Source organism: Rhamphochromis sp. 'chilingali', assembly GCF_963969265.1.
Source record: "Rhamphochromis sp. 'chilingali' genome assembly, chromosome: 12".
In the NCBI taxonomy this organism is placed as follows: domain Eukaryota; kingdom Metazoa; phylum Chordata; class Actinopteri; order Cichliformes; family Cichlidae; genus Rhamphochromis; species Rhamphochromis sp. 'chilingali'.
Genome location: NC_137939.1, coordinates 562,295 through 584,796, shown reverse-complemented (window position 1 = coordinate 584,796; position 22,502 = coordinate 562,295). Strand labels below are relative to the sequence as shown.

At 44.1% G+C, this 22,502-nt stretch overlaps 1 protein-coding gene across 1 annotated transcript in view; it reads right to left on the bottom strand.

Annotated features, from left to right (window-relative positions):
- Positions 1-22,502, bottom strand: part of LOC308406874 (ERC protein 2) — a gene marked incomplete at its 5' end in the record, with an annotated part of 171,936 nt that overhangs the window by 138,680 nt on the left and 10,754 nt on the right. The window contains 3 exons of the mRNA XM_080898149.1: positions 7,068-7,239; positions 9,202-9,291; positions 10,526-10,681. Coding sequence (XP_080754275.1) covers positions 7,068-7,239; positions 9,202-9,291; positions 10,526-10,681 — 418 coding nt within the window. The remainder of the gene's footprint in view (positions 1-7,067; positions 7,240-9,201; positions 9,292-10,525; positions 10,682-22,502) is intronic.

Sequence of the window (22,502 nt, the reverse complement as noted above, 5' to 3'; positions counted from 1 at the left end):
GTAAGCAAGAGTGAAAACTGCTTTCGGAGTGTATTATTGTGGCGTGGAGTGTTTGTGTAAGTATGTCTTTGTCTGTGTGTGTATTTGGGTATATGTGTGTATGAAACTGGAAGTTAAGTGGTCTTAGCAAAGCAGGGTGACCCTGAGGAAAGAGGAGGTCAGAACAAAAAGAAAGGGGCTTATTGTCTCTGGCTGTCTCTATCACCACCTCACGGCCTTCTGGTTAACCACCTGCTGACTGACTGTAGACCAAGCAAAGCCCACATTACTGTTTCTGTTTATGGGTGTGGATTTTTCTGTTAGGTTTCAAAATAGAAAACAAAAATATGCAGAAAGATTACAAACATTTCCCAAGGACCTTAATACGGAAAAAATGTCACACAAACGAAACCATTCGTGATGAAGCACGTGTCACGTATACTTGGACAGCAATGCTAATGCGTGTGCAGTCGTGCTGCGTGCACACATGTGTCCGTCCACTCATTAGGTCACATTTATCTCATTCGCTGTGTAAACCATTAAATATCTCATCCCCATTCTGACCGCTGTAACTCCACTTTATGGCTTTTCCACAAGGCCTCTGAAGAACTTGCGGGGGCTTTATTTTGGACCGTGCCATGTTTGTTCTGGGGGGCCCGATGCTGCTACTCACACTGAAACCCAAACCACACCGATCTACGAAGACGGGAGCACGCTATTGGGTCTGAGAATGGTGACCATGGTCAGTCGAGTTCAGATGAGATCATACAAAAACTGTCAAGACCTGCTGATTAGTGGTCAGCAAATGGGAATGGAAGTGTTTCCTGTTTACTTAGTCCAATAAGCTCACTGTAAGTTTTAGGGAGCTCATCAAGTTCTTACCTTTGTTTAAACTGTTTTTTCACCCTTTCTCATTCCTAATCTGTTGGTAATGTGGAAATAAGGTGAAATAAGGAGTCGGCAACAAAATGTGATAGAATAGAGACGAAAGCACGAGGGAAAAGAAACTATGAACAGAGGGAGCAAAAGTGAATGAGGCAGAAAGAAAGACAGTAAGCGAGAACACAGCAGGGGGATAGCCCAGGGTGGAGTTTAACCCGGGCCCGACCACATCTTTTCTCCGCCTCACTACCTATATGAACCATCAATCAGCTAGGAGAACAAGGAAAGATCAACACAAATAGTCCAGCAGGGACCACAGCACACCGCTCCATCGAATCACTCACTGACAAAAGCCCATATCCTTAAACATCCATCAAACGGCGCAATTCTCTCACTTTTCACTTCCTCTTGTCGCTCAATCACGTCTTGATTCATTCCCACTTACACTTCTTTTTAATTTTCCTCATGTTTTCACTATTCATCACTGCCACTACCGTTGATGTTAGCAACTCATCTTTTAGTCATTTCTGTCTTTTACGACTCATTACATTCAACCTCAAAATGAAAACTTCTGACAGACACAGCAAACGCTGGTGATGAAAGAGAACGCAGGATATTTGAGGTCAGATCTGACGAAGCTGAAGTGAAATACCGCAGACGGTGTTCTCTCCAAATACAGATACGTTGCCACATCCCAAAGTATGCATTAAAGGCGTGCTGCTGCTAACACTTCTACTGGCAGTCGGTGAGGAACAAAATATCAAATGTTATATTGCTGTGCAAATTTATGTGCCCGATTAAGACTTAAACTCCAGCTTCATGTCTAGACTTCTCTTTATAGGGTAAGTTGCCCCCAACATGATGCTTACCCAGCGATAAATACAGTCCTGTACAAAAGTCTCATTCTTTATATGTTTCTAGGAAAATGGGAAATAGGTGGAGTGATTTACTGAAATGGGAACATAAACATGGAATAAAGAAGAGTTTGTGCAATTGAAGGTCAATATTTTGTATCACCACCTTCAGTCTTCAACAAAGCGTCTCTTAGGGAAACTTTCCTATAATGGTTTTATAAGTAGCCTTAAAGAATAGTTATCCAGCTTTCTTGAAGGACATTCAAAGCTCTTCTTTGGATGTTGCTGCCTTTTGTTCTGTTCTGTGTCAATATGATCCCACACTGCTTCAATAATGTTGAGATCTGGGCTCTGGGGAAGCCATTGTGTGCTTTGCTATCCAGGTATTGCTTTTACTGCATTGGCAGTGTGTTTGGGATCAATGTCATTTTGAAAAATAAAGCCACTGCCAATCCGACGCTTTCCAGATGGCATTGCATGGTGGATCAAAATCTGATGGCACCTTTCTGCGTTCATAATTCGCTCAGTTTTTCAAGATCCCAACACCTCTGGCTGAAATACTAACTAGGAATGAGTCTCCACTATGTTTTACAGATGGCAGCAGACACTCAGTGTTATACTTCCCTTATGACCTCGGATAATTTGACAGTTTGGATTCATCATCCAGACCCGCTGACATTGATTTTCATCCAGTTCTTGTGTAACCTGGCGTCGCTCAACCTCTCCTCCCTGTAACACTTCCTTCAGACTGGCTCCTTGACAGCCACCTTTCCACTGAGAGCATTTCAGATGAGGCTTTGGCGAACAGTAGCTGGATCGACTGAAGGGCCCGGTGCATCTCCCAGGTCTTGTGTCAAGTTTTTCCTGGATTTCTTTTCATATAACTAAAGGACACGACTTTCAGATACTGTTCATCTGCTATAGATATCGTTTTTTAGCCCAGCCACTTCTTTTTGTTCTCCACTTGACTTAATTTGGGGTTATATAAATAAAATTGAATTGAATTAAACTTGTCCAGTTCCCTCAAATGTTTTAAGAACACATTGCACACCATGATGAGATATGCAAAGGTTTTGGCTAGCAGGTCTTTGAGAATTACCTTGTAGGTGAAAAAATATTATTTTTTATCTTTTGGCATTTGTGTTAGAATCAACAAAAAAATGGGAATACACAATGTGTTTATGCATCTGTCATGTATAGACACAAAAACGGCTTTACCCCTTGAGTCAGGTGCCTTTATGTCCATAGAAAAACTCAGAAAACCTGGAAAGCTATTGCTCAGGAAAACAGTCTGGTTCTCCTAAAGCAAAATCTAAAGAAATGAGGAGTAACTTATTACTATTGCAGAGTGCTGCATGTAAATCAAAGTACAATCATCATAAAAAATGTAAGCCTTATATCTGCAAAAGACATTAATACATGTGACAGTGATGTTAAGAATTCTAATTGATTATGTGTTTCTTAGTAAACTATCAGTTTAATCAAACACTGCTCACACAGAGAAGGCCAAGAAACCATTTGTGTTTAGATTTTATTAAGTACACATCAGTTAGTTGTGCTGCCAAACAGACAGGCACACTCAGTGCAGGGGATTTTGGGAGGGGAACCAGAAGGTCTGCAGTCTTTGCAGTGACAACCATCGAAGAGTCGAGTGTTGTGTTTTGGTTGGATTTAGGTTTGATGGGGGGAAAGAAATGACTTTTTTAAGCCAAATATTTTTGCAAACTAGCTTTCCCCATCAGGAATGAAATTTATTATGCACTTTATTTCTGTCAATTTTCTTATTTTGTCATGATTTGCTTTCATTTTTTGCTTTGCTTAACACAGCCGAGCTTAGAGTCAATAAAACCTGTATTTTAAGGATCATTATTTTGTTTTGGAATGTCGACTCCTATCAGAGAAAACTGACAACACAACTGAAGGGCAGGTCCATCCATCTAACAGATATGTGACAGTTAAATCAAACTAACAATCCCAGCCCGATCTGGCCTCTTTTAAACAAATGTTCATAACATTCAAAACAATCTTCTGACAGAGATCTAAACCTAGTCCAAGAAAGCCCATGGCAGCTGGGGCTTTGGCCTTGTGCTCTGTTGCTGGCTGGTTAAATATGCAGGAAGGTCTCTGATAGGTTACCTGATCTGGTAGAGTATCATTTCAGCCCCGCATTGTCCTGATCAAGGCAGGAAAGACACACATCTACTGTATTAAAGTTTCCACAGACACAGGCAGGCCCAGAATGCTCGCACAAAAGCGTACACACACTATTTTCCACATTTTCCAGTTATCTGGAGACAGATTCAATCACATCCATTACGACGCTGTCCTTAACTTTGATTGACAAATAAAATGCGCTTCCATTTTCTCATTCTGCTGCTCACAGGGCCGCCTCTGTTCAGGGGCCATTCCCATCTGCTTCTAGAGACAAATCTGTGAGGTGAAGCTTCTCCTCGTGTCTCAGAAACCAGTCTTTCTCTTGGGGGAATGTACAACTGTACCAATCAGTGTCATTCATGATGAGACCCACCTGGCACACATGCATGCACACACTCTTGTATATGAGCGTGTGATGTGCCAGAAGTCGTGTGTGAGACAAAAGAAAATAGGTGGCTGAAAGAAAGCTTGAAAGAAAACTGCTGAAGGAAAATGGAAGGAATGAGGTGAGTGGGGGGATCTTGTGGGAATGGCTGCCATCTCTGGCCAAATGATTGACAGGCAGCAGAGGAATGCACGGCCACGCCGGCCCACTAAAGAGCTCTAAATATCTTTACTCATCCTCTGGTTTGCCCACTTAGTCCAGGAAACCTAAGCCATTCCCAAGCAGGGGAAGATGCCACTTCAATAGCAGGAAAAATTACTTGAAACCGGAGATGAGAGTCAAGCAATCAGTCCTGACAGTGTAAGTGTTTCTGTGTGTGTCTGTGTGTGACTGTGTGTTTATGGCAGTCAGGATCTGATGCAGCCCAGAGGCCAGTACTATGAGGTCCCCTCTCATCCAGGACACTTCAGGGTCTCTTGCACTTCTTACCAGGGTATATCGCCATGGTAACTTGTGCCCTAATCTGCCCCAGAGCAGACAGATTAGACATCAGCAGGTATGAAAACACTGCATCATCAGTCCTGCACCTCTGTGCACAGACAGTGGATGGGACTAAAGTTTTTTTAATAGTGTCTAAGTCTTTGCATTTTCCCAGTAAGAAATCATTTTAATTTCATTCCCTGACTTTTTCCCTGTGCGCTGCAAACAACTTTACAACTACTTTGTTGTTCTAAAAGCCTTAATAAGTCATCCTAGGTCAGCCTGGGTCTGAATTCTGTTTTTGTATTCATTCACTAATTGCTCTCAGACCACTAAACACCACCTGCAGCCTAAAGAATAAAAAATAAAACTGTCTCGCCCACATATCATATTAATTTAATGAAATACTCAGTTGTATTCCAGCAGATTCTCCCGTGTCTTAATGTCAAAGCTATGAAGGCAATAAGTCTGTTAACTTACACAGTCTACATTTCTGTCGGATTTCTTTCCTGGCTTCAAATAGGCTGAACTTTATTAATATAGCAGGCTTTTTTCCAGTCGTACTGACCAAAGTGGCTAAAGTGCTCACGCATGCACTACTGTACAGTACTTTTCCTCTCACACACATACTCACACAGCTGTGTTGTTTTCAGGCTTTATTGTCAGTTTAACGCCTTCATATAGTTTTATCTTCCTGTGTAAAACCAGCTGCTCTGCTGCCATCACCACCCCTTTCAAATAAAAGGAACCCTGGTTAACTTAACGAGCTGATAACTAGATTTGTGTGACCACTTAGCCCGGCTGCTGATGTTGGTACAGTGATGCAATCTATGTCAGAAGCATTTGAGGTGATTACATCTTTCCCTGGCGTGCATCTTCAGTTCTGCGTGAGCATTGCATAAGCAGATGTAATTATTTCTACTTTACTATCAGCTTTTCCCACTGAAGTTAAAAATTACACTGACACCGGTCTGCGGCAGTAAAAAGGATCTGTCCAAAATGCAAACAAAGCCAAAGCATCCATGAACCACGGGCTGCAGAACCCCTGTTATTTTGGTGGATTTAGACTGCAGCTGGCATGGTTCTTGTCTTACTTGTTGGTTTTGTGGTGCTCATTTGTGTTTTTATTTCCCGCTTCAGTGTTAGATGTACGTTTCTTGGTTACCTCCTGTTTTATGTTTATTTTTGACTTCCCCACCTTAACTGTTTCCACCTATGCCCTGGTCCCACGTCAGTCGCCTTTCCCAATCAGACCCATGTGTTCCTGAACCACGCATCCCCTGCTTCTTCAGTTTGTGTTTCATTTAGCGTTTGTCACTTTGTAAATGATCAGATTTTCAATAAAAATTCATATGTTGTTTTCATTTTGAATATATTTTGGCAGTATTGGGCACTTAATAGCGATTTGTGAGAAGCTAATATTGCTTGGTCAGGCCCTGTTCTCCTCACACCCATGACTTGTACACGCATACATTTTTTAAAACATGCATTTTCAGTAGAACAAAAAAAAAAGAGAAAAATGCACACTTACAAAAACCACCCACTGAAAACCAATTTCTTTTCGTATGATGTATTCAACTAACTACAAGGGCCAAAATTCCTTGCACATGTATGGACAATTAGGCCTAATTTTGGCCCAAATTGCTTCCTGTAATGATGAGTGGACATAGTTAGCAGACCACTCTCAACTGCTGAACACAAAGAGATCTAAAGTATCACTTCCAAGTCTAGAGAGTTATGTAGAAAAATGCTAAATGCTCACCAATCCCCACCTCCCCCCCCCCACACACACACACACCTATATCTCACTAAATACAACCCACCTCCATCTCTAACAGCAGTGATAAAATCATTAGAGCCACAGAGTTTAGAACTTCAAACATGACCAAGAAAAAGCTGCCAGCTTTCTTCAGCCCTCTAACTGACCCGCCCACACGCACAAACCCACTGGTGGACTAAAGGAACCACACGCATGGACATTTTTTCCACCCACCTCAGCGGCCGTTAGAGAAACAGAAGGAGAAAGAAACACAAAACAGAAAAAAGCAGGATTTTTTGCACACATACAGTTTCTCTCCTAACAAAGACCATGCAAAGTTACTATTGTATGCACCAATAGATGCACAGTGGTCAGAACGGTGTTTCTTCCAGTCTTTATTACTGCAGTGATCTACAGAGTGTCCGTCTCGTGATGTGTGTATCTTTGAAATTATTTTCCAAGAAGCTGGAAAGCGGTTTAGTGCAGTGTCAGTGTTTGCATGTTTGTGGCTTTACTGGTGTGTGTTTGTATGTCTTTGGATTTTGCTTTTCTCCATGTGTGAATGTGCACACACTGACCTCTGTCTGGAGTGTATTGGCGCGCTGCTCCTTGGCACTGAGCGACTCTTTTAGCACTTCGATGTGCTGCTTGCAGTCCGAGTTCTGATTGGTCAGTGTTTCTAGTTTGGTCTGCAGCGCCTGCATCTCAGACTCCTTCCTGTTCAGCTCCTGCTTCAGCTGCTCTATCTGACAATCACGCAAACACACACACAAACACACAAATAAGGGTCATCAGTGAGATATACTTGATATATACTTGTAGATAAGACATGCATTCAAAAATATGACTTTTCATTTAAACCAATGACACACCAATGATACAGATACACCAGTGTCAGACTAGTGCATATAAAAGAATCTGAATATCATGAAAAGTTTATTTTTTGTAGTTTAATTTAAACAGATCAGCTTTTCACAAAAGCCTTTTTTAGCTCACAGAAACTGAACATCATAAATCCAGCATTTCAAAATTGTTAGAATTTGGAGTTTGATTGAATTCAAAGAGTATACATCTCATGTGTTTCTTAGCCTAGTTCAGTTCCCACAACCACAATCAAGGGGAAGGCTGGTGACTTGAGTGTTGTCCAGAGGCCTGATGACCTATGCTCTCCACAAAGAGGGTAAACCACCGAAGATCATTGCTGAAAGGCAGGCTAGGAAAGTTTTACGCTTAGCCTTAAAAGTACAGAGGGTAGTGATAGCGTAATAATGGAAATTTGACTGGAAGGTAAATGCATGGTAAGAAAAAGGACACAAACAAAGAGAAATCAGAAGATGTCAACTCAAGAACTTGGAGTGGGCTGAGGCTGCTGTCACACTTCTAATAGTGTCTTACCTGGATTGAGGTGAACTAGAACTGGACTGCTACTTTCAGATGAAAGTTAATTTTGTGTTTCATGTTATTATTGTGCTTCATCGGCCAGAAGCCAACCCCAAAATATACACGATGAAGGCTTCCATCACAGCAGCCTGGTCTTCAATAAAACCTTAGCAGTGCCACAAGCTTTTTGCCTCCATGCCAGACTGCTCTGACGCAGCAGTTTGTAGCAAATGAACCAACACTGCAGGAGATGGAATTTTGGAAGTGATTTCTTTAATTGTTGTCAGGAAATGCTTTGGGGATTTCTAATTTTCATGACTTAGAAACCAACAAATTGAGACAAAAACAATGACCTGATATCTTTCACTACACGTGTATTGACCACAGAATATATGAACATGTGCCTTTTTTAATTAAACCACAAAAAATAACTTTTTCATTATATTCAAGTTACCTGAGGTGCACTAGTGTCACTGCAAACTGAGTCTGACCTCCAGAACAAGCATATCGAATACACTATTTTAAAGGCAACAGCAGTCTTAAGCTGCTCTTTAAAATAGAAGTGAGTAATACATACAAACTTACATCCTGTAAACTGTGTCACTGATTAATAAAAAAAGGAAATCTGAAACGTCTCTGATGCTGTGACTCAATTAGGAAAAGCAGAATGTTTTGTTATCCATTTATTGCAATATAAACACGTCAGTTGTGACATATTTTGTGGAGCGATGATGTCCTGGAATCATCATCAGCCCTATATTATCAATCCTCACTTGGAGGAGTCCCAGACCTACTGTGTGCACACACCCCAGCCAAGAGACAAACATTCACAGAGAGACGGAAACAGATTTGTTTTAAGGAAACCCATATAGAACATAACAGAAAACCACAAAGGAAATAAAATGCTCTAACACAGAGTGGTTTCTGTGCTCAGGCTTGCTATGTAGAGAATACTGTCATCTGTCTACTGCTGCCAAAAATGCACAAAGCTGAAGAGAGATTTCTCAAATTGCATGAGCAAGGTTCACTTCATAAAAGGGGGATTCTGACTGGCTCAGCGTCTGGCTGATAGACCTTCAGTCACAGAGACAGCATATGAGAAATCCAGCACTGAGATGAAACGCAGGGGAAAGGAGATCGAAATATGAGGCTATGCAATAAGAGAGATCACTGCGGTGACTGAACACTAAGAAAAACAAGTCAGGAAATGAGAAGTCAGTGCACTAATGATAAAAAGGCATTATAATTAAAATAAGGAGCAGATATTTCAAAGACTATTAAGCTATGAAGAAATAATGAGAGAGGAGAGAGACTAATGAGAGGGGTACTTCTGCTTGTTCTGTGATCCAAGGCTGTTGGGTGGGGAGGAAGGTGGGAGCTGGTCTGATGGAAGACACACATGGTGACAAGGCCTGCTCCTACAAAGACAAGAAAACAGCAAGCCACTAAAATGCAGCACAAGCTGTGTGCCCAGCCACTCTACTTCACACACTGCACTCCTCAACCACACAGCCTTGGCTTGCGAAAGGGTAAGCAAATTTACCTGCTCCAGCTCTCGCGTACCCTCTAACACGTGTTCGCATTCTCCAAAGCCATTTTTGCAGTGTTTGAGCAGATCAAAGTCCAGAGGAGAAACCAGAGAGGACAGCGATGCCGCCCTCTCTGGTTTCTCTTATCGCAGTCCCACCTCAACACCAGTCACCAACACCGCTGATAGACCCGGACCCTAAACACTACCAGCATGTAGAATGAATCGGTGCATATCCATGTGCGTGGCGACTTGCTGTGTTTCTCTGTGACTGTACGAAGAAAGACGAGCCACGGGAGAACGAGCCGGGGGCCATCGCTGTGATGTATATCACCCCGGGTCGGTATGGGTGAAGAGAGAGCTCTTTCCTCTGTTCCTCTGCCGTTGTAAGCTCACATTCATCTGTCAGGGCCCCATTCATAAAAACATCTCTTTTATGATTGCATCAGGAACTTCCCCGATGCAATGACAAATGAGCCCTACAATGAGCACCATTAATGAACCAAATGGAGCGCAACTCATGGGCCTCAACCGTCATGAGCACTTGTCTTGATACTCAGTGAAACCTGAAACTACATTTTTAACAGGGTTTGGATACATACAGCATGCGTGTGTGCACGTTCATATATGTGCATGTCATCTGTGCGGCTTTAGACACATTTGTGCGTTGATGAATAAACCAGTATACGGCCTGGGATAAAAGATTCTTAGTCAGGAAACCGACACAGCGCACTGTTAACTGATCGTTCCTGACAGGAGGGTTGTATAATGCTTAGTGATCACACTGAAGTCCAGGGCAAATAAGCAAGTACTGCTTTTCACTACTCACAACCTGGCTTTAAATATCAAATAAGAAATACATACACATGTAGGAGTTCTTGGCACCCATGCAACATGAGAGGCTTAGTGCGAATGCAGCTAAAACACACAATACAAAATACAGATTCATGCAGTTTGCCAGTTAAGATTTTTCCACATTCATCTTGTTTCCCCATAAACAAGCAATGGCAACATGCAACATGCAACAGTTTCTGGCCTTCTGGCTATTTATACTTGAGACAAACATGCACGTCCCGGATCACGCGGCGTGGAGTCATCTCAGGTGGCATGCAAAGATATTCTACCTTAGTCTTCATGAATTTAGAATGGCTCTTGTAGACCTCCACCTGCTTGAGCTCATCCTGCCTCTCATCAGAGTGCAGCAGGCCGCTGGTCTTTAGCATCTGGACTTCATCCTCTAAGTCTCTGATGTTCCTCTCCAGGGAAGAGATCTTGGTGTCCTGCACCAGCAACAGTAGGCAGGCAAACAGTCAGCAAAGACCTGGCCAAGAATATTAAGCTGTGGGGCTAAAAGATAGATTACCTAGCGCGTGCATTAGTAGACAGTTAGCGCTCTACAGATACATTAAAAATGTGATTGATAGAATATCACTTGGTTGACATATCTCTCTACCAGCATCTGTCTGTGTAAACATATTTCTAGTATGTTTGAGTCAACATATTAATCTAAATCACACAGAGATTTCATATAAACCAAGTCAGTGCATTTACACAAATCCTCCCATATATAAATGTAATGTACAGTCCTATGTCTGAGTAAAATGTCTGGAAAAGAAGGGGAAATATTTTGGCAGACATTGGTGTACAGCCAAGATATTATTCATCTGCAGAGCCTATGAGGGAATAAAAGGGTCTGTCATGGACAGGTCCTGAGGTTGTTTAGTTGCATAGTTTCAAACATACATTAAATGCAAAACCTTGGAAAAGAAGAGAAAGGTAATTTAATAAGTGGAAGCAGATTGCATGTTGCCATCAGCAGAAACCATAGGCAACATGTAAGCATCTGACCTCTATTACATCCTATGACATCAGCCTTGCCTAGCACATGGTGCTGCATAAAAGTGCACACAAAAGACCAAGGAGAAATGCATAAAGCATATGCATATACAAAACACACACGCACAGAAAGAGTCTATGCAAGGATGCAAACTTTCAACATGTACCCAGAAAAAGTCAAGGTAAGGCACTCAGACAGTGATGGGAGTCCTCCTGCCGCATCCAGTTCACACACATAAAACCATAGAGACAAACACGTCTATAAAAATGTCTGATTTTGATCTGTTTCTCCTGCACAACAGAGGGGGAGGAAGCAAAATGCATATTTTAGCATATAAAACATTCATTAGAACTACATAAAAGCTGGATCTTAAAACCACTGACATAAAGTTTTATGGGACATCCAAGTTGCATTTCAACTGAATTCATGGTATTGAAAGCTAGAAACAGAAATACTGTATGAGTGTTGAGCTCACAGCAAGACCAAAAGGTGTCGACTCAGTACTGTACCTGCCAGATAACATCGGGATCAAAACAAAAAGGGGGGGTGGTCGCCTGTAATTACAAAGTGGACACATCCAACACTTAGACGAAGCAACACAGACACTGAAACTAATTTGTGGACACTACATGTCACCGCTGATTACAGCAACAGCAACACAGGGTAGTTTAACAAAGCAATCACGCATTACTAACAACGCTAGAGATGACTTTCTTTTGTTCTTACTCTCCCCTACAATACGTCAAAGCCTCCTGGCAACTGTGTTTGTCTGCCCGTTTCTAATGAATTCAGTCAGATTTAATTTAGACCCTTTCTCGCCTTAAAAACACCGCGAGGCACCGTGAGCTAGCACATGTGCAGTCTGTTAATAGGCAGACAAATCACAGAGTATGTGTGAAAAATAACTGTGGTTTTGCTGTAAAGGATCCACTTTTAAAGCAAGTGTTTGCTGAATGAACAATAAATGTGTGTGCGTGGGTGTGCACATGGACACATGTGGAGGCAACTGCATTTTTTCACAGCACTGACAACTTCAAAGGGCTGCGATGAGAGTGAAAGCTTCCATATGTGACATTTGAAACAAATTGAATAAGTGCTCAACTCCGCATGTGCCAATAATGGACTTTACTTGGGCATGGCTGCCATGCAGATGCAAGGTAACTATAACATAAAGTTCTCCAGACTGTTTCTTCATGTTCATCTTTGCTATATAGAGAGATCCGCTGCTGTTACGCGCATTCTAGGTGTACTTAAAATGATGTTTTGAACATACAAATGCAAGAGCAAATAACACTGCTGAAATAAAATGGTGACATTAGCTGGATTAAAAAAAAACTGTTTCATATTTATGATAAACGGCCAAAAACTCAGACATATATGAATTTCAGATAAACCTATTGCACCAGTACACACACTCCAGCACATTATTACTTAAAACAGCTCTTGCTGTGAGAGTAACTCTTAGTCCTACCTTCATATCAATGACAGTCTGCAGAGCCCTGGTTTTGGCCGGATCGGCCTGGAGCTGGTTTCGGCGATGAAGCTCCTGGGGAGGGACCCGGTAAAAATAAGCCTGACGGCTCATCATCTTTAACACTTTCTAAGAGCGTCAGAGCTACTTCAAAAGGCACACCGATCAGTGTCACCAGTTTTATCTCTCCTACATTGTCCTTATATCATCTTTTGTTATGTAACATTACATTATCCACTTCTCTGTCTCGAATTTTGCAAAACAAAACAAAGTTCATCTATGGTCAGCTGGTGCCCGATCTGAAGCTCTCCCTTTTTCCATCTCCAGCAGCAGGTGTCTATTTTCTCTGCCCTCTCTTCTTCTGTCTTCTTTTTCTGTCTCGGTTTGCTAGCAGGTACCTGACACACTTAGCGTTAGGTCATTTGAATCTGCCTCTATCCTGCTTTCAGCCTCAATCTTTCGATTTCTTATCTCTCACTTGTTCTCTGGTTCTCTCTCGCAGATGTCTCTGGCATGCTAAAGCTCTTGCTTAGCAACACTTTCTGCCAGCACATGCGCTAAGCTTTTTATATCAATAATTAATGGTAGCTCTGACCTACAGCTATGCCTACACAAAAAGCACACAAGCTAACAGACACACACATTCCTACACATTAAAGTTACTGTTAGAAAATGGCCCCACACTTCTCTACCATCACTGAAGCTTAGCTTTAAATTGCCTCGCCACTACCCGAGCATCCACGAGTTTAACATCTCATTTCTGTGCAGGTACATGTGTCTAACAAAGATGCCATACAAAGACGTGCCTGCCTAAATTCATTGAAACACTACTTCACAAGGACATTGCTGTGAGCAGTGTTGTTTTTAAGAAATGCAGTTTTGCACCCACAGAGTCAAACATGTTTACAACACGACCGCCCAGCACAACCAGTCTGATCTTCTCGCCACCAAGCGGCTTGACCAGAGCACGGAGAGGATCAGTTTTGGTAATGAGGGAGTGGCCCTTGCTTAAAGGGGCACCTCTGTGATACTGTGCTTTCAATCCCCCACAAACATTTGATTTTAAGGAACCGCAGAGCACCACTGTCGTCTTTATAGAGAACTCAATGTCTAAGATGTTTGTGCGGGACTGGAAACCGCTACAGTAAACTAATGAATGACAAAGGTGATCTATAGAGTGAATCCACACATGTATTTTAATAATAATCTAACCACAAAAAGCACATGCTCAGTGAATTCACCATTCAAAAGTTACCTCTAATATTACACTAACAGGACAGAAAATGCTTAAAACATTATAAAGTGTTTTATTTTGTTATAACTTTGCATCACTGTTCATGCATAAATGTACACACCAAAGCCTAAAACTGAGAAGACTGAATGCACTGAAACAGCTCATCATGCCATGAAGCATAACAATCATAAATAAGCAACAGGTTGTCAGTTCTGCCAGTGAGTGGAAATGACAGCAGACAAGGACCTTATCCACTTGTCCGTGTCAGTTGTGGATAAGGAGGGATTACTGCTGTCAGAGTGTAACAGAGTTAGAAAATAGCTTAATGAATTTCCTCAAAATTGATGTGCTTTGTGAATAGTTGGAGCCACCTGGTGGACAAACACAGCAACTGCAACTGTTAAGGTTCCAAATTGCTGCACAGCGCATGCCTCAGCAAAGGAAAAAAACTCCCAAGCTGGTGGTAGGTGCTAGTGAGCGATACTGTTGTCAATTTTGTAATTGTATTAATGAAAACACCCTCATAGTGGTAATTGTCAACATGTATTTTGATTGTAAGCAGTACTAGCATGTATCCCGAAAGTTACAGGCATTTTGATGCATGGGTAGTAACTTTATTCACGAGTAGCATTTTTAGTTAGCATGCTAAGCTAATACTCGTTAGCTAGTCGGGTGCTTTTTGACTTGCACTCAGCTCTAATGCTTCTCTATGAGATTGTGATTGTTCTAATTCTTTTTAACAGAACTGAATGTTGCAGTTGCTTTGCAGATTGTTAATGAAGACTGTGTGCTGTTTTCTTTGTACCAGGTAGGCGCTGTTAAGTATAAGTTTTAATTGATGCTGTTGTAGAGGGGAAAAAAATGATGAACAATGATGATTGTTTTATAATAGAAAAGCTGTTTTTATATGTTATTGTTGTTGTTGGTTAGGAAAAAGGAGAAAAATAAATAAATAATATTGCTACTATACGATCACAAGTTTGGTTTCAGCTAGAACTTTTAAAATAAAGATTTTGTTGATGTTGTGTTGTATAAATATATCTTAGTCATTTGTTAAGTGTTATGTTTGGAAAAGGAAAAAGGAAAAAAACTCCCAAGCTGGTGAACTGAATGTTGCAGTTGCTTTGCAGATTGTTAATGAAGACTGTGTGCTGTTTTCTTTGTACCAGTTGCCAGAATAAAGAGGGAGCCCAGAGTAAGGGCAAGTCCAGCGTTGCAGTGCCGTCCTTTCTACATGGGCATATCACACCACTTGCACAATAGACTCTCAGAACAGCAACAGCTACATTGGTGCCGTGACTCTGTGATTTGAGATCAACTTGATGCAGATCTCCAACCCAGGTTGCAGTGTATTGTGCTTAAAGATTCATCCTTTGCTCGTCTTGGACTGTGAATTACGTTGAGGTACTGGACTGTTTGTTCTTTGATTTGATGGGACTCTCTCCGGACTGCTTGTGCTGACACCTGCAACTCTGAATATTTGTTATTGTCTACGTTTTGTTTTGTTTTTCTTGCTTTTCCTTTTTTTTTCTGTTTATATGCTAATATGGCAAGCAAATTCCAGCTGAGTGATATATGTGAAAATGTTCTCTCCTCTGTTGGGCGGGGTAGAGGTGCAGCACGTGCTCATTTACTGTCACATGGGTCAGTTGGGAGGGATGAGGGAGCTTCACCTGTGTTGCCTGGGAGGGTTGGAGCCTTTGGGTCGGATTTAGATCCGGATGAGTCTCCCGTGGGGCAATTTTTGTGGGGCGAAGCACGTCACTCCACTCCCGGTGATGGGAATGACACATTAAACCAGTTTAGTGACATGATCTTTCAACTTGGTTCACAGATAGGTGAATCTATTGCGGCCAGACTTATGTCTAGTGGAGCTGTTGGTGATGTCGACCGAAATAATGCTCACTCACATAACCAGACTTCACATTCGGGTGGCGATACGAATACACCTAGTGAAAACACTCAATTCAGTGTTATTGTAAAATCCGACAGGGAACCTGTCATTTTCAGGGGTGATGGTACAGACAAGTACACAGTGACTGAATGGGTTGAGTTGATGAAATCATACATCAGGAAGCAGAGTCTTGATGTGTCGTTGCAGACAGAGGAGGTGATGGGGAGGCTAATGGGGAAGGCCAGGGATGTAGTTAAGATAGGCTTGAGAAGTGATCCTGCGCTTATTACTTCCTGCGCCCCTGATGTCATATTCAACATGCTGATAAGGTACTTCAGCAGCACTTCCTCTTGCCTACCCCTGCAGGACTTCTACTCAACTCTGCCTTCTCACAGGGAGAATCCTGTTGATTACTGGATACGCCTCAACAAGGCTGCTGATATGGCTGAGGAAGGTTTGAAGTGTCAAGGCAGGCGAATGGAGGACATTGGTGGTGAGATCGCTAAAATGTTTGTGAAACACTGCCCAGATCCTGAGCTCGCATCTGTGTTTAAGTACAAACAGATACATGAGTGGACGTGCAAGGAGATTCAGGAGAGGATAGATGAGTATAGGCGCGAGAGGGTGTCTTCTGTGAGAGTGCGCGTGGTTGAGGCCCATGCAGCAGCGCTAATTCGTGATGACACGCGTGTTGAGCTCTTGAATAACGATGACAGGAAGTCTTCTGGTGTTGACGCGCTTCCTACGTCACCCCCGTCACCTGGGGTAGGACCCTCCGTCTCACCCTCTCCTCTCTTGTCCCAGACGCAGCAGATGTTTCTTGCTCCAAGCTGTCCCACTGTTCCTCCTCTATTGTCACAGGATGGGGAACGGAATCCGACGACCTCAACTCAGAATAGATGCCAGACTATTCCCCTGCATTACCAGAAGCAGTCTGCCCTCCCTGCTCCTGAGCAGCAGTTCCCCCACAGTCAGCAGCCCAGCGACAATGCTGTGCTTGGTGAGATGATGTCGATGCTCAGGGAGCTGTTGAATAAAGCGAAGGCTGGGGATGGACATTCCCCCTCACGGCAGGGTGGCAGACGAGTACAGAATCGGGCCCCTTTGTTCAATGGCAGGAGCTGTCAGGTCTGTAATAAGGAGGACCACACTACACAGTCCCATTGCCGCTTTGCCCGACTCTGTTTCACATGCTTTCAGCCCGGTCACACACGTCGCTCGTGTGCCAATGGGGCCTCTACGGGTGACAATGCCCAGGGAAACTAGACGACCTGTGCTTTGAGGGAGGCTGTACAGGTCATGAAGAACACTCCCACACACATGATGCAGCAGAACTGTATGACAATGTAAAGGACTTAGACAAGTCTGAGAGAGTTATTTTTCAGGACACACAGAGAATCAGCAGCAGTGACAGCCTGTTCTACACTCCTGTTACAATCCGAGGCAAGTCATCCCTTGGTGCTATGTTGGATAGTGGTTCAATGGCCTGTTCTTTGAGTGAAGTAGCGCTGCAGAGGCTTGCTGCTGCTGGTGCTATTGATTTGAGAAATCAGGGGGCACCCACTGTTGTTTTTGTTGGCTGTGGTGGTGTACGAGTGAAGCCTAAATCAGTGGTGGAGCTTGACATGGAAGTGTATGGGTGTCGTATCTTGGTTCCAACCTTTGTTGTTGAGAATCAACAAGATGACTTAATAGTTGGCTCGAATGTCATCAGACATTTAATCCGTCAGTTCAAGAAAGATGCAAGCTACTGGGAGGCAGTTTCGATGTCGCGTTCAGGGCATCAGGAACTTGAACAGTTCCTCTCTCTGCTTGCTGGCCTGGAACGCTGGTCTGGTACTGAGATACCAGACAAAGTGGGCACAGTCAGGTGCAACAGGGCTGTCACCCTGCCAGGTAACAGTGAGTTTCTTGTATGGGGGAAACTTCCGAAAGATGTTAAGATATCTCCCGGCTCTACTGTAGTTACTGAGCCAACCACCTCTCGCTCTGCACCCAGGGGCATCATGGTCGCTAGAGTGGTGACTCCTCTCTGGGGAGACAGGTGGGTCCCACTCAAGCTCCTTAATGTCACAGACAACCCTGTTATTCTGCGGAGGAATGCCAAGCTTGCTGATGTCTACACCTGCCTTGCATTGGAGGATATGGAGGTTCCAGAGCTCAGTCAACAGTCTACTCGTACAGAGCCCACTGGGACATCTGTACCCACAGTGGATGTTGGTACTGTACAGGAGAGGCTGGACCGTGTTGGCCTGGGTGACCTGGACCTGAAATCCTGTGATGTGTCATCGGACTGGCAAGAAAAGTTGGCTGACCTTGTGGTCAATTATCAAGATGTCTTTTCTCGCCATCATCTGGACTGTGGTGAGGCTAAGGGCTTTGTACACAGGATTCGACTGACAGATGACAGGCCATTTCGTCTCCCCTACAGGCGTGTGCCTCCTGCCGAATACCACAAGCTCCGCCAGGTTCTTAACGAGATGGAGGAGAGAGACATAATCAGGAAGTCTACTAGCGAGTTTGCCTCACCTCTTGTCCTTGTGTGGAAGAGAAATGGCGACTTGCGAGTGTGCACCGATTTTCGATGGCTCAACAGGCGGACGCTAAAGGACGCTCATCCCCTGCCACATCAAGCTGATTGCTTGGCAGCCCTTGGTGGCAATGCGTTTTTTAGCACGATGGACTTGACTTCTGGCTTCTATAACATGCCGCTACATGAGGAGGATCGCAAATACTCTGCATTCACAACACCCATGGGTTTGTACGAGTATAACCGCCTCCCTCAGGGTTTGTGCAACAGCCCAGCCAGCTTCATGAGAATGATGACCTGCATTTTTGGCGATCAAAATTTCCTCAGCCTGCTGTGCTACCTTGATGACCTGTTGGTCTTTGCACCATCTGAGCAGTTGGCTTTGGAGAGATTGGAAATGGTTTTCAGCCGACTTCGCCAACACAACCTGAAATTGGCCCCAAAGAAGTGCTGGCTTCTCAGGAGGACGGTGAAATTCCTCGGGCACATCATTAATGAGTCTGGTGTGTCCACAGATCCTGCTAAGGTCGAGGCTGTCAGCAATATGACCATTGCGGACCTAATGGAGCCTGATGGGATCACCCCGTCACAGTCCCGTGTCAGATCATTTCTGGGGATGGTGAACTATTACCAGCATTTTGTGCCCAATTGCTCTGCCTTGGCAAGGCCCCTCTTTGACCTTCTGTCTGGCCAGAAGCAGAAGCGCAAGGGGCGGGCACGTGTGAGCCGTGCTATGCAATCTCGGAAGCTGACACCTACTGACTGGACACATGATCATCAACAGTCATTTGAGGATCTGAAGGCTGCTTTGGTGTCCTCAGTAGTTTTGGCCCATCCTGACTTTGCTCGCCCTTTTGTCTTGTCCACCGACGCCTCCTTGGATGGGCTGGGAGCAGTTCTTTCACAAGTTCAGGAAGGTGATTTTGTGGCTAGACCAGTTGCATTTGCCAGTAAATCCCTTTCCCGTGCCCAGCGTAAGTACCCTGCTCATCGCCTTGAATTCCTTGCGTTGAAATGGTCTGTGTGTGACAAGTTCAGCCACTGGCTCAAGGGACATGCCTTCACGGTGTGGACTGATAATAATGCACTTACACACATTATGACTAAACCTCATCTGGACGCCTGTGAGCAGCGGTGGGTGGCGAAGCTGGCATCTTACGAGTTTGATATCAAATATGTCCCTGGTTCTAAGAACATTGTCGCAGATGCACTAAGCCGTCGACCGTTTGTGAAGTTGGCTGTCGGAGAGAGGTTGCTCTGCTGTCCCTATAGCAACCTAGTTGGAGAAGCTCTTCCCATCTCTGTTGGCTCAGTACAGGAGGCATTTCGACAGTCGAACTCCAGTCGACATCTCTTCGATGGCCAGGTCGAGGAGGAGCCTAATGTGTCGGTGCATGCTAAGAACGTCCTTGACTAAAGAAGAGGTCTCTGCCATCTTTGAGACACATACCCTTTGGGAGTCGGGTGCCAGAACGCGTGCTGTTGACATCCTCCAACAGCTTCCACAGCTACTTCTCCCTGCAACGGATGCTCAACCTGTGTTCTCTGAGGGTGAGCTTCGTGAGGGGCAGTTGAGGGATCCTGTCCTCTCCAGAGTGCTGTACTTTGTGGAACGTGGCCGTCGACCTTCCCGGAGGGAAAGATCCAGTGAGTGTGCCATGGTCATTAGGTACCTTAAACACTGGGACAAACTGACGATGTGTAATGGTGTCCTTTACAGAGTATCTAGGGATCAGGTCTCCAAGAAGAAGAGATACCAATTTATTGTTCCTGATGCCCTTAAACCCGAGGTCCTCCAGGGCACACATGACAATGCTGGCCACCAGGGGCAGTTTAGGAGCTTGTGTCTGGCCCGCCAGAGGTTCTTTTGGCCGCACATTGACAGAGATGTGAAGGATTATGTGCGACAATGCCAGCGGTGTGTCATTGGTAAGGCAGCTGATCCTGAGGGGAGGGCACCCCTGGAGAGTATCAAGACATCTGCACCTTTGGAAATTGTGTGCATTGATTTTTGGACTGCGGAGGATTCTAACAAGAAACCTGTTGATGTGCTGGTAGTGACAGACCATTTTACTAGGATGGCCCAGGCCTTCCCTTGCCGAGATCAGTCTGCTAAACAGGTTGCGAAGCAACTCTGGGACAAGTATTTCTGCATTTATGGATTCCCAGAGAGGGTCCATTCTGACCAGGGCGCATCATTCGAAAGTCAGCTGGTTGCCGAATTGCTCAGGGTTGCTGGTGTGAAGAAGTCTCGGACGACGCCGTACCATCCAATGGGCAACGGTAGTGTGGAACGTTTTAACAGGACACTGGGCAACATGATTCGTGCCCTCCCTCCTGATGCGAAACATGACTGGCCCCGGCGCCTCCAGACCCTGACATTCATGTATAACTGTACTGTGCATGAGACAACAGGTTACGCTCCTTTCTATCTCATGTTTGGTAGGGTCCCCCGTCTTCCAGTTGATGTGCTGTTCAAAAACATACTGAAAGATCCTGAAATCGGTTGTTATGATAGCTACGTGGTGTCCCTGACAAAGGATCTTCAAGAGGCAATGGCTATTGCTCAAGGACATGTTGACAAAGAACAGAGACGTCAGGCTGAGCTCTATAACCGCCGTGTGAAGGGGAACTTGATCGCTACGGGTGATAGAGTCCTGGTTTCCAACAGACGTGAGAGAGGGAAGCGAAAAACAGCAGACAGGTGGGAGTCCGCCATATACACTGTCGTTGGTGTGAAACCTGCTACTCACACATATGTGATCAAGAATCCTATCACTGGACAGGAGAGGGTTGTGCACCGTAACCTGTTGATGCTTGTTAACTTCTTGCCTGTGGACGTGGACAGTCACGCAGATCGCACCTTTCAGTCTTCTTCTGAAGCTGGATCTGGCGATGCCATGGATGCGACGGGATTGCTGTCTTTCTCAGAGAGTGGGGATTCTGTGAACAGAACTCGGCAATGGGTTGACAAATTGTCGGCTGCACGTTCGGACAGCTGTGAGGGCGCTGAGCCCTCTGGTCATGTTTTGAGCATGGCTGATGAGCCTGAGAGTGTGAGTGATTTGCACCATCAAGCCGGTTCAGTGACCTCTGAACGAGACTGCTTATCGGCCCCCTCGACTATCACTCAGGGAGGGAACAGACAACTCACGCCTTCCACCCACTCTGGTCCTGGCGATGTACAACCAGTCAGATCTCGTTTTGGACGCATTGTCAAACCAGTCAATCGGTTGCTCCATGTAATGTCCACTCAAGAGGTTGTTAATGATGCAAGTCAGATGATTGGCAAAGTCTCTAAGTCATTACGTCAGGCTTTTCAGTAAGTTTTTTTTATTTTCTACATTGTGGTTTCCAGTTTGGTGTATTCTTTGTTCCATTCTGGTTTTCCATTGCACCACCATGTTTGAACTTCGGTCCCGATGTGGGGACATTTCTTTTTCTGTGGGGCATGGTTTGTGTGGGGTGTAGACGGCATCCTGCATCCAGGAGCTGGTAGTGAGTTGGCGCCGCTCACTCTGCTTCATCCTTTTGGGGATACTTCTTGAGTTGGTGTGTCTATATAACCATGTCGGGTCTGTTTTCTTTTGGGTTTCTCTTTTGTTTTGTTGATTTTGGTGGATGCTGTGGGTTGTGCATCTTTAATTTTGAGTGAAATTCTGCGGGGGTGGATGTAACAGAGTTAGAAAATAGCTTAATGAATTTCCTCAAAATTGATGTGCTTTGTGAATAGTTGGAGCCACCTGGTGGACAAACACAGCAACTGCAACTGTTAAGGTTCCAAATTGCTGCACAGCGCATGCCTCAGCAAAGGAAAAAAACTCCCAAGCTGGTGGTAGGTGCTAGTGAGCGATACTGTTGTCAATTTTGTAATTGTATTAATGAAAACACCCTCATAGTGGTAATTGTCAACATGTATTTTGATTGTAAGCAGTACTAGCATGTATCCCGAAAGTTACAGGCATTTTGATGCATGGGTAGTAACTTTATTCACGAGTAGCATTTTTAGTTAGCATGCTAAGCTAATACTCGTTAGCTAGTCGGGTGCTTTTTGACTTGCACTCAGCTCTAATGCTTCTCTATGAGATTGTGATTGTTCTAATTCTTTTTAACAGAACTGAATGTTGCAGTTGCT